This window comes from Lonchura striata, chromosome 5 (assembly GCF_046129695.1).
Source record: "Lonchura striata isolate bLonStr1 chromosome 5, bLonStr1.mat, whole genome shotgun sequence".
Taxonomy (NCBI): Eukaryota; Metazoa; Chordata; class Aves; order Passeriformes; family Estrildidae; genus Lonchura; species Lonchura striata.
Window position 1 is genome coordinate 72315521 of NC_134607.1, and position 11438 is coordinate 72326958.

General features: G+C 55.5%; 1 protein-coding gene across 1 annotated transcript; it reads right to left on the reverse strand.

Annotated features, from left to right (window-relative positions):
• Positions 1 to 3504: 3504 nt before the first annotated feature.
• TSPAN33 (tetraspanin 33) lies at positions 3505 to 8514 on the reverse strand. Its single transcript, XM_077783146.1, has 8 exons — positions 8383 to 8514; positions 7167 to 7224; positions 6946 to 7073; positions 6774 to 6848; positions 6584 to 6679; positions 6221 to 6349; positions 4716 to 4877; positions 3505 to 4199 (listed from the first exon to the last, which is right to left on the reverse strand). Exons 1-8 carry the CDS (start codon positions 8485 to 8487, stop codon positions 4098 to 4100), a joined length of 855 nt encoding a protein of 284 aa, XP_077639272.1. The 5' UTR covers positions 8488 to 8514; the 3' UTR covers positions 3505 to 4097.
• Positions 8515 to 11438: the final 2924 nt, after the last annotated feature.

Below are 11438 nucleotides of genomic sequence, written 5' to 3' on the forward strand. Positions count from 1 at the left end.
AGGAAAAGTTTCCCTTTTTCTGAGGAAAAGTTTCCTTTTTGTGAGGGAAAATTCCTTTTTATGAGGGAAAAGTGGCTAAAAAGTGAGGGAAAAAGTCGGTAAAAAGCGAGGGAAATACTTTTTTTTCTTTGTGAGGAAGGAATCTTTTTGTGAGGGAAAAGTTCCTCTTGTGAGGAAAGAGGTGCTTTCAGTCAGGCAAAGTTTCCTTTTTATGAGGAAAAGTTCCTTTTTGTGAAAAAAAATTCCTTTTTATGAGGAAAAAGTGGATAAAAAGTGAAGAAAAAAAGTCACTAAAAAGTGAGGGAAATGTCTTTTTTTGGGAGGAAAGAGTCTCCTTTTGTGAAGAAAAATTCCTCTCGTGAGGAAAGAGGCGCTTTCGGTCAGGAGAAGTTTCCTTTTTCTGAGGAAAACTTCCCTTTTTCTGAGGAAAAGTTGTCTTTTTGTGAGGAAAAGTTCATTTTTATGAGGAAAAAGTCGCTAAAAAGTGAGTGAAAAAGTCAGTAAAACTGAGGGAAATGCTTTTTTTGGGGGGGAGGAAGGAGTCTCTTTTGTGAGGAAAAGTTCCTCTCGCAAGGAGTCACTTTCCGTCAGGAAAAGTTCATTTTCCTGAGGAAAAGTTCCCTTTTTCTGAGAGAAAGTTCCTTTTGCCTCAGGGAAAGTTAATTTTGTGAGGAAAATTTCCATTTTATGAGGAAAAAGTGGCTAAAAAGTGAGGGAAATGCTTTTCTTTGGGGATGAAGGACTCTTCTTGTGAGGGAAAAGTTCCTCTCGTCAGGAAAGAGTCACTTTCCGTCAGGAAAAGTTCCTTTTTCTGAGGGAAATGTTCCTTTTTCTGAGGAAAGCTTCATTTTTATGAGGAAAAAGTTGCTAAAAAGTGAGGGGAAATGCTTTTTTCCAGGAGGAAATAGTCTCCTTATTGAGGAAAAATTTCCTCTCATGAGGAAAGAGTCACTTTGGGTCAGGAAAAGTTCCTTTTTGTGAGGAAAAGTTTTCTTTTTGTGAGGAAAAGTTCCCTTTTTCTGAGGAAAGGTTCATTTTTATGAGGAAAAAGTTGCTTTTTGTGAGGGAAAAAGTCGCTGAAAAATTGAGGGAAAAGGTTTTTTTGGGAGGAAAAGGTCCCCCTCACAAAAGGCCTTTGTGAGGAAAAAGTTCATTTTGAGAGGAAAAAGTGGCTTTTTGTGAGAAAAAGTCACATTTTGTGGGGAAAATATTCCCTTTTCTGAGGAGAAATGTTCCTTTTTGTGCAGAAAAACTCCCACGTGAGGAAAAAAGTCACTTTTTGTGAGGAAAAGGTTCTTTTTTTCTGAAGCAAAAGTTGCACTTTGTGAGGAAAAAGTCACTCTTGTGAGGAAGAACACCCTTTTTGTAAAAAAATGTTCCTTTTGGGAGGAAAAAGTCACTTTTAGGAGGGAAAAGTTGCCTTTACATGAGAATAAAATCACTCTTGAAGAAAAATTCACCTATAGTGAAGGAAAAGTTCCTGGTTTTGAAGAAAAAGTCTCTTTTTGTGAGGAAAAAGTCACAATTTGTGAGGGGAAAGTTCATTTTTATGAAGAAAACATCCCATTTTGGAAAGAAAAAAATCACTTTTGTGACAAAAACATCACTTAATATGAGGAAAATACCAATTTTGTGAGGGAAAAGTTCCCCCTTGTGAGGAAAAGGTGCTTTTTTTTTCTGTGAAATAAAATGTCCTGATGAAAAGGCCTTTGTGAGTAAAAAGTTACTTTTTGGAGTTATTTTTTGGAGTACTTTTTGAAAAGTTGCCTGTGGGGGAAAGAAGCCATTTCTGGGAGAAGAAAAGTTACTTTTTTTTAAGGGAAAAGTTGCTTTTTGGGGAGTAAAAGTTACTTTTCTGGGACAAAAGACACTTTTTCTGAGGGAAAACAAAGCTATTTTTTTTGATGGGGGGAGTATTCTTTGCGGGGAAAAATCAACTTCAGGGGAGAGAAGACAATTTTGGGAGGGGAAAGATTTTTGTGGAGAAAAGTTCTTTTTTAACAGGTAAGATACTTTTCTGGGGGGAAAAAATCTGGGGGGGGACAAAAGACAATTTTTGGGTGATGAAAAGTTGATTTTTGGGGGAAGAAAAGTTGCCTTTTGGGGAGAAAAGATGGAGTTTTTTGGGGGAAAGCCATTTTTTTGGAGAGTGGTTGCTTTTTAGAGTAAACTTGCTTTTTTTGGGCGAGGAGTAGCTCTTTAGAGGGGAAGTTTTGGGAAGAAAAGTGAATTTTGGAGGGGAAAAAACCCACTTTTTTTTGCGGGGAAGTGTCATTTCGCGTTTGGGGGAAGAAATCACATTAGGGCGAGGGGATGAGGTGGATTTTGAAGGGAGAAAAAGCCCAAAAAAGGTTTTTTTAGTGAAAAATAAGCCTCCCGGCCGCACACAAAGAGCCGGGCGCTGGGCCGCGTCCCGGCGCCCTCCGCGGGAGGGACCACCCAGCCTGAGAGACGGGAAAATTAAAATAAAAAAAATCCCTAAAATCCCAACCCCAAAAAACTCCACCCACGCGTTTGCGACAGCTCCGAGAGGCCGGGCCAGGCCCTCCGGCCGCTTTTCCCTGCTCGTTTTGGGGTGTCACAGCACAGGGCCGTGGGGCCACCTCCGTGTCACCAAAGCCACCACGGTGTCCCCTCCGCTGGCAGCGCCGGCCTCGTGTCCTTATTGTCCAGGAAAGACAAGGAATGGGCACAGCCTGGCACCCCCCATTTTATCCAGGAAAGCCAAGGAATGGGCACAGCCTGGCACCCCCCATTTTATCCAGGAAAGCCAAGGAATGGGCACAGCCTGGCACCCCCCATTTTATCCAGGAAAGCCAAGGAATGGGCACAGCCTGGCACTCCCCATTTTATCCAGGAAAGCCAAGGAATGGGCACAGCCTGGCACCCCCCATTTTATCCAGGAAAGCCAAGGAGTGGGCACAGCCTGGCACTCCCCATTTTATCCAGGAAAGCCAAGGAATGGGCACAGCCTGGCACCCCCCATTTTATCCAGGAAAGCCAAGGAATGGGCACAGCCTGGCACTCCCCATTTTATCCAGGAAAGCCAAGGAATGGGCACAGCCTGGCACCCCCCATTTTATCCAGGAAAGCCAAGGAATGGGCACAGCCTGGCACCCCCCATTTTATCCAGGAAAGCCAAGGAATGGGCACAGCCTGGCACCCCCCATTTTATCCAGGAAAGCCAAGGAGTGGGCACAGCCTGGCACTCCCCATTTTATCCAGGAAAGCCAAGGAATGGGCACAGCCTGGCACCCCCCATTTTATCCAGGAAAGTCAAGGAATGGGCACAGCCTGGCACCCCCCATTTTATCCAGGAAAGCCAAGGAATGGGCACAGCCTGGCACCCCCCATTTTATCCAGGAAAGCCAAGGAATGGGCACAGCCTGGCACCCCCCATTTTATCCAGGAAAGCCAAGGAGTGGGCACAGCCTGGCACTCCCCATTTTATCCAGGAAACCAAGGAGTGGGCACAGCCTGGCACCCCCCATTTTATCCAGGAAAGTCAAGGAATGGGCACAGCCTGGCACTCCCCATTTTATCCAGGAAAGCCAAGGAATGGGCACAGCCTGGCACTCCCCATTTTATCCAGGAAAGCCAAGGAATGGGCACAGCCTGGCACCCCCCATTTTATCCAGGAAAGCCAAGGAATGGGCACAGCCTGGCACCCCCTCGGGCCAGCCCTGCTGTGCCCTGGGCTGTCCCCAGGGCCAGGGACACCGAGACGGACACCCGGCCATGGGGGCAATGTCCCCGGTCCCGCAGCCCCGCCTGGGCGAAGGCAGCTCGGTGCACGGACACACAGACAGACAGACCGACAGACAAACGTCCTTCTCCAGCACTCGCGGCGTGGGGAAGCACGCCCCAGTGCCAAGCTGCGTGAGCCAGCAGACAGACAGCGATCCCGACAGACAGACGGACAGCCAGCCAGCCAGCGATTCCCCGGCCTCGCTTCAGCCCAGCTGAGTCCAGCACCGGCTGCCAAAGGCACGGATCTCCTCCGCTGCATTCCCTCTCCTCCAGCGCAGCCCCTCGGGCTGTCCCCGCGGATCCGGGGCTCGGGAATGCCCCCGGAGCGCTGCCGGAGCATGCGGGGCTCAGGACCAGGGGTCTGCCCGGTGCTGCTGGTTGTAGAGCTGCAGCTTGATCTGGTCTCGGATCTGGTTGATGAGGAGCCGCGCCAGGACGATGCCCACCAGCTGCAGGGAGGGAAACGAGAGAGGAAGGGAGTGGGGAAAAGGAAAGGGATGGGGAGAGGAAAGGGGGATAGATAAGGAGAAGGAGGGGAAGGAGGAGGGGGAGAGGGAGGGGAAAGGGGAAGTGAGATAAAGGGAAGGCAAAGGGGAAGGAGAAGGGGGCAGGAAGAAGGGGAGAGGAAGGGGATCAGTGAAGGAAATGAGAGAGGAGGGGTAAGGGAAGAGAAAGCAAGGAGAGAAAGGGAGAGGAAGGGAGGGAAGGGGAAGAGAGAAGTGGGAGAGGAAGGAGAGAAAAGCGAGAGAAAGGGAGAGAAGGACCAAGAGGGATGGGGGAGATGGAGGAAGAGGAAGGGGGACAGGGATGTACTGAGCGACACCAGGCAGTGTCACCCCCCGTCCTGACATTTGCGTTACTCCCCCACCCCAAATCCCATCCCAAAACCAGCCACCATTAGGGCAGCTCCCCAAAAAACCCCACAAAGCGGAGCTTTGGGGGGCCCTGGTCCCCCAGCCCCGTACCTGGGGCAGGGCCAGCCCCAGGGTGATGCCCCCCAGCAGGAAGAGGTTGCTGTGGGTCCAGTTGACCAGCTTGTCGATGCAGCCGTTGGTGTGGATGAAGGCACTGGCCTCCAGGTAGCCCCTGGCCTGCATCCCGTGGCCACACATGGTGTTGATGACAGCCTGGGAGAGGGGACAGAGCACAGGGGCTGGGGACAGAACACGCTGGGCTCCCTGCTCTTGGGGGGCAGCTCTGGCTCCTGTCCTGGTGGGGTGTCCCTTCCTCAGTGTCCCCATGCCAGCTCTCCAGAGCCACCTGGCCCCAAAGAGTCAATTCCAGCTCTGCAGAGGGAGAATTCTCCCCCACCTCACCCCAGCATTGCTACCCAGGAGTCCCCAAACCCAAAGGATGGGATGGGGAAACCATAGCCAGAGGGTGGAATTGGGACACAAACCCAGAGGGTGGATTTGGGGACACAAACCTGGAAAGTGGGATGGGGAACTCAAACCTGGAAAGTGGGATGGGGGAACCCAAACCTGGAAAGTGGGATGGGGGAACCCAAACCTGGAAAGTGGGATGGGGGAACCCAAACCTGGAAAGTGGGATGGTGGACCCCAAACCCAGAGTGTGGGATGGGGAACCCAAACCTGGAAACTGGGATGGTGGAACCCAAACCCAGAGTGTGGGATGGGGAACCCAAACCCAGAGTGTGGGATGGGGAACCCAAACCCAGAGTGTGGGATGGGGGAACCCAAACCTGGAAAGTGGGATGGTGGAACCCAAACCCAGAATGTGGGATGGGGGAACCCAAATCCAGAGTGGGATGGGGGAACCCAAACCCAGAGTGTGGGATGGGGAACCCAAACCCCAGAGTGGGATGGGGAACCCAAACCCCAGAGTGGGATGGGGAACCCAAACCAAGAGTGGATGGTGGAACCCAAACCCCAGTGTAGGATGGGGAACCCAAACCCCAGTGTAGGATGGGGAACCCAAACCCCAGAGTGGGATGGGGAACCCAAACCCCAGAGTGGGATGGGGAACCCAAACCAAGAGTGGATGGTGGAACCCAAACCCCAGTGTAGGATGGGGAACCCAAACCCCAGTGTAGGATGGGGAACCCAAACCCCAGAGTGGGATGGGGGAACCCAAACCCCAGAGTGGGATGGGGAACCCAAACCAAGAGTGGATGGTGGAACCCAAACCCCAGAGTGGGATGGGGAACCCAAACCCCAGTGTAGGATGGGGAACCCAAAGCCCAGAGTGGGATGGGGAACCCAAACCCAGAATGTGGGATGAGGAACCCAAACCTGGTACATGAGATGGGGGAACCCAAACCCAGAGTGTTGAATGGGAGAACCCAAACCTGGAAACTGGGATGGGGGAACCCAAACCCCTAGTGGGATGGGCTCCTATGTTGCCACCATCGTGTTCCCTCCCCATGGGCAGGGCCCCAGGCCCAGCACAGCCCCAGGGGAGGGGAGGACGGGCCCAGGGCAGGGTCCCCTGAGCCCCCCCCAGGACAGACCTGGTCGGCGTCGTGCAGGCAGCAGGAGAAGGGCACGGAGCAGCGCTCGCGGCTGGGGTTGGTGGCCGTGCAGTTGAAGTACATGTTCTGGGACCAGTCCTTGTAGGAGACACCCCCACAGCAGCTGAACTGTGGGCAGGGCACGGGGCTCAGCGGGGAGGGGACCCACGGCAGGGGGACAGGGCGCTCAGGGCTCTTTGTGTGCCCCCAGCCCTGCCCAGCCTCGCCCTGCCCAGGCAGGACATCGCCGTGAACATCTTGGGAGAGCCATCCAACGTCCCCAGCCTGTGCCACCCCACAGACATGGGGACGTGTCCTCACGCGCTGGAGGGACACCCCGACCCCGCAGACCGCCCTGGTCACCTCCTTCTGCCCAAAATCGATGAGGTTCTGCAGGTCCAGGTCATCCCGGTAATGCACGATGGCCCCGTTGATGATCTCGCTGACCTTCCCGCGGGCCTGGGGGACAAATGGGGGGACAGCAGCGAGGCTGGCACCCCGCAGGACAGAAGTGGGGTCACCCAGCACCCCCGCTGCCCTCCCTCACCAGTACCTCATCAGAGAACACAAAGGCCAGCGCGCCGGCCGCCAGCTGCAGGAGGAAGATGATGGTCAGGCAGATGGAGAACTGCGGGAAGAAGGATGTGACGGTGAGGGGAAGAGGAATGTGACAGTGAGGTGACCACCGAGGTGCCACCAGGGTCCCCACCCCTGGCAGGACTCACCGTCTGCAGCAGGCAGATGTTCTCCCGCAGGGAGCCGACGCAGCCGCAGAAGGTGATGAGGAAGGTGAGGATGCCCACTATGATGAGGAGGATGGCAGGGTCCACCGCCAGGCACGCCATGGCCGCCTCTGTCACCGTGGGCGGGTTGTCACCAGCACTGTCACCCCACATGCCACCCCCGTGGCTCGCAACCAGCAGGGCTGGGGAGCCCCCGAGCTCACCTGCGTGCTTCAGCAGCCGGGCGTACACCCCCACGGCCACCATCACCATGGAGATCACCTGCAGAGGGACACGGCTGACCCCGCAGGTGTCACCGCCCCCATGCCACCTGCACACCTCCCCCCGCAGCCCCCCAAAGTCAGGGATGCACCACAGCTGCAGCCGCTGCCTCAGTTTCCCCTTGTCACACCGTGTCCACCGTGTCCCCACCTCCCGGGAGGTCACATCTGTCTCCACCTCCCCGCAGGTCACTCCCCAGCCAGTGCTGTTCCTCTTCGGGTGGCTGGACACAGGGACGGTTTATGGGAAGTGAAAAACTTCCTCAAAAATAGGGTTACAAAAACAGAAATAACCCGCAAAAAAACCCCAAAAACAACCCTGCAGAACAAAACCCCACAAAAGCATTAAAAAACCCCCAAGCATAAAAAAAATCCCAAACCTCCCAAGTGCTGCAAAAGTCTCCAAAACGATTTTAAAAAGTCGCTGAAGGATTAAAAAATACTCAAAATATAAAACTTTCCAAAAACATTAAAATGTTAGAAAAAAGCATCAAAAAGGCTCCCAAACGTGGAAAACTGTGACTTCCCTACAGGAGATGTCCTGGGAGCGGGCTGGGGACAAGAGGGGCTTCTGTCCCCCTCTCTGGGGGGTTGTCACCCGTGTGGGGCCAAGGAGGGTCCCGGTGAAGTGGTGGGGACCCAAAGGACCCCAAAGCCCCTCGGGGAGAGGGGGAACCCCTTCTGTAGGATCTGGAATGGGGGATCCCAGTGGGCTCCAGGGATGGGGACACTCCCAGGGGCCAGGAGTCCCTCAGGAATGAGGGGTCACGGCGGGGTACTGGGGTTGGGGGGCTCCAGGGATCCCGAGGAGAGCAGATTCCAGTGGGGACCAGGGATGGGGACAGCTCCAGTAGCTGGGAATGGGGGATCCCAAAAGGGACCAGGGATGGAGACATTCCCAAAGCTGGGGGGTCCCTGGGAATGGGGAATCCCGAAAGAGTTCAAGGATGGAGACATTCCCAAGGGTTGGGGGGTCCCGGGGAATGGGGGATCCCAAAAGGGTTCGTGGATGGAGACATTCCCAAGGCTGCGGGTGCCGGTGGGACCCCCGGGATGGGAGTCCCGGGGATGGGTGGCGGTGTCCCAGTGGGGCGCAGGGATGGGGACCGGGTGCGGGCGTCCTTGGGGACCGGGGGTGTCGCGGTGTCCCCGCACTCACCCAGAAGAGCAGGTTGAAAAAGAAGAGCAGGTACTTGGCCACCGGGCTGACGAAGGAGAAATCGTCCCCGAGGGGCCCGGCGGGGACCGGCGCTCGCCTCTCCATGGCCGAGCGGGGCCGAGCGGGGCCGAACCGGACCGGTCCCCGCTGCGAGCGCCACTCAGCCCCGCCCACCCACTCTGCCCCCGCTCATTGGCCGCCCTCTCCTCCCTCTGCCTTCCCATTGGATAACCCCCCCGTCACTCATTGCCGCCGGTCCCGCCCCCGCGCGCTGCCGCACCTGTGCGGGATTTAAAGGGCCAGCGCACCCCGTGCCCATCCCGTGCGGAGCCCAAATCCCGCCTGGGCTATCCCAGCCCAAATCCCGCCTGGGCTATCCCAGCCCGAACCCCACCAAAACTCCTCTGTCCGTGCCCCAGAGAACCCCGAAGCTTGGAGGGATTGTGGAGTTTTATAATCATGGCCGTAATTCGCCATTGATTTCTGCCGCGGTGACAGTCCTTGGTGGGACACGGGGACAGCGCGGGGTTCTCATCCCCAAAACGCGGCCAGCTCCAGCTGAGCTGCTTCGGGGTTCTCCTGGAAGGACGTGGCTGAGTCTCTGATGACAATTTGCTGAAGTCAACCCTGCAGTGCTGACTCTGGGTCCTCGGTGACCTCTCCAGCCCAGGGAAGTGGGAGCCCAAACCGCGTCCATTCCCCTCTGCTGCCAAAACTGGGACACTTCTGCCTCTCCCGGGACACCAGGAAGCAGCACATCCCTTTCGAACAGGATCCAACCCTCAAATCACATTTTTTGGGATGAATTTTGCCCTGTTTTTTGGCCTCACATTTCAGTTTTCTTGGTTGGTGCGGGCAGAGACAAGAGCTGTCACCTTGTCCCGTCACCGTTTGCTTGGAGGGAGCATCGACTCACAATAATTGAATTTATTATTATTCCATCTTTTACCATTTCTCTCCTAAGGCTGGGCTGTAAATCCCCTGGGAGCAGATGTGGCATGGCCCTTCTGGAGGAACACGAGAGCTTCAGACAGAGGAACCAATACCAAAAAACCCCTTTGTGCTTTTAGGGTCACAGGGGTGCCTGTCCCACCACCAGAACAGCCATTTCCTTGGGGTGCTGCTGAGAGAAACCCCCATGACCCCAAAAGTTCCAGGTGTGCACTCATCACGTTTTGTGTTCCTACCCAAAAATTCCAGGTGTGCACCCATCAGGTTTGGGTGTTCCCCAAAATTCCAGGTGTGCACCCATCAGGTTTGGGTGTTCCCCAAAATTCCAGGTGTGCACCCATCAGGTTTGGGTGTTCCCCAAAATTCCAGGTGTGCACCCATCAGGTTTGGGGGGATGGGATCCATAGGATGGGATCCATGGGATGGGATCCATGAAATGGGATGGGATACATAGGATGGGATCCACGGGATGGGATGGGATCCATGGGATGGGATCCATGAAATGGGATGGGATCCATGGGATCCCTGGAATGGGATGAGATCCATGGGATGGGATCTACAGGATGGGATGGGATAGGATGTATGGGATGGGATCCATGGGATGGAAATCAGATGGGATCTATGGAATGGGATGGGACTGGATGGGATCTATGGGATGGGATGGGATCCCATGGATGGCATCCCATCACATCCCATCCCATGAATACCATCCTATGTATCACATCTCATCCCATGAATCCCATCCCATGGATCCCACCCCATCTCATCCCATGGATCCCATCCCATGGATCCCACCCCATCTCATCCCATGGATCCCATCCCATGGATTCCACCCCATCTCATCCCATGGATCCCATCCCATGGATCCCATCCCATGGATCCCATGCCATCCCATCCCATGGATCCCATCTCATGGATCCCACCCCATCTCATCCCATGGATCTCATCCCACAGATCCCATCCCATGGATCCCACCCCATCTCATCCCATGGATCCCATCCCATCCCATCCCCACACCACAAAGGAACTGGAAATCCCCACCCCACACAGAATCCCCATCCCCAGTGGACCAGGGGGTCTCCAACTGGCCCCATCCTACAACAACGCCCCCTTTGTGGCCCCAGCACCCCACTGTGTCCCCCCCTGCACCACCTTGGTTTTACATAAATAAAGTTTAATTTATAAATACGTCTCACTTATACATTGTCCCCCACAGCACCCCGTTTGTGACCCCAGCATCCCCTCTGTGACCCCAGCACCCCCCTCTGTGCCCCCAGCACCCCCCTTTGTCCCCTCCAGCACCACCTTTATCTCCTCCAGCACCCCCTTTGTGCCCCCAGCACCCCCTTTGTGCCCCCCAGCACCCCCTTTGTGCCCCCAGCACCCCCTTTGTGCCCCCCAGCACCCCCTTTTTGCCCCCCAGCACCCCCTTTGTGCCCCCAGCACCCCCTTTTTGCCCCCCAGCACCCCCTTTGTGCCCCCCAGCAGCGGCCCCGGCAGTAGGCACACATCAGCACAGCGATGCCCGCCGCGACGAAGGCGGCCACGAGGACACAAACAATCGTGAGCGTGTCCGGCTCCATGGCCTTGGGGACATCTGTGGGGTGACAACGGCACGTGGGGTCAGCAGCCAGGCCACCCCTGGTGTGGGCAACCCCAAAGTGCCCCGGGGGAGCAGGCGGGGGCAGACAGACATGCCAGGGACAAGGGACAGACATGCCAGGGACAAGGGACATGGCAGGGCATGTGGGGACCCCAAATAGGGCAGGGGGACAGGGCAGGGACACCTGAACTGCTCAGGTGGGACAAGGGACATGGCAGGGCATGTGGGGACCCCAAATAGGGCAGGGGGACAGGGCAGGGACACTTGGCACTGCTCAGGTGGGACAAGGGACATGGCAGGGCATGTGGGGACCCCAAATAGGGCAGGGGGACAGGGCAGGGACACCGGCACTGCTCAGGTGGGACAAGGGACATGGCAGGGCATGTGGGGACCCCAAATAGGGCAGGGGGACAGGGCAGGGACACCTGAACTGCTCAGGTGGGACAAGGGACAGACACCTTGTGGGGACCCCAAATAGGGCAGGGGGACAGGGCAGGGACAC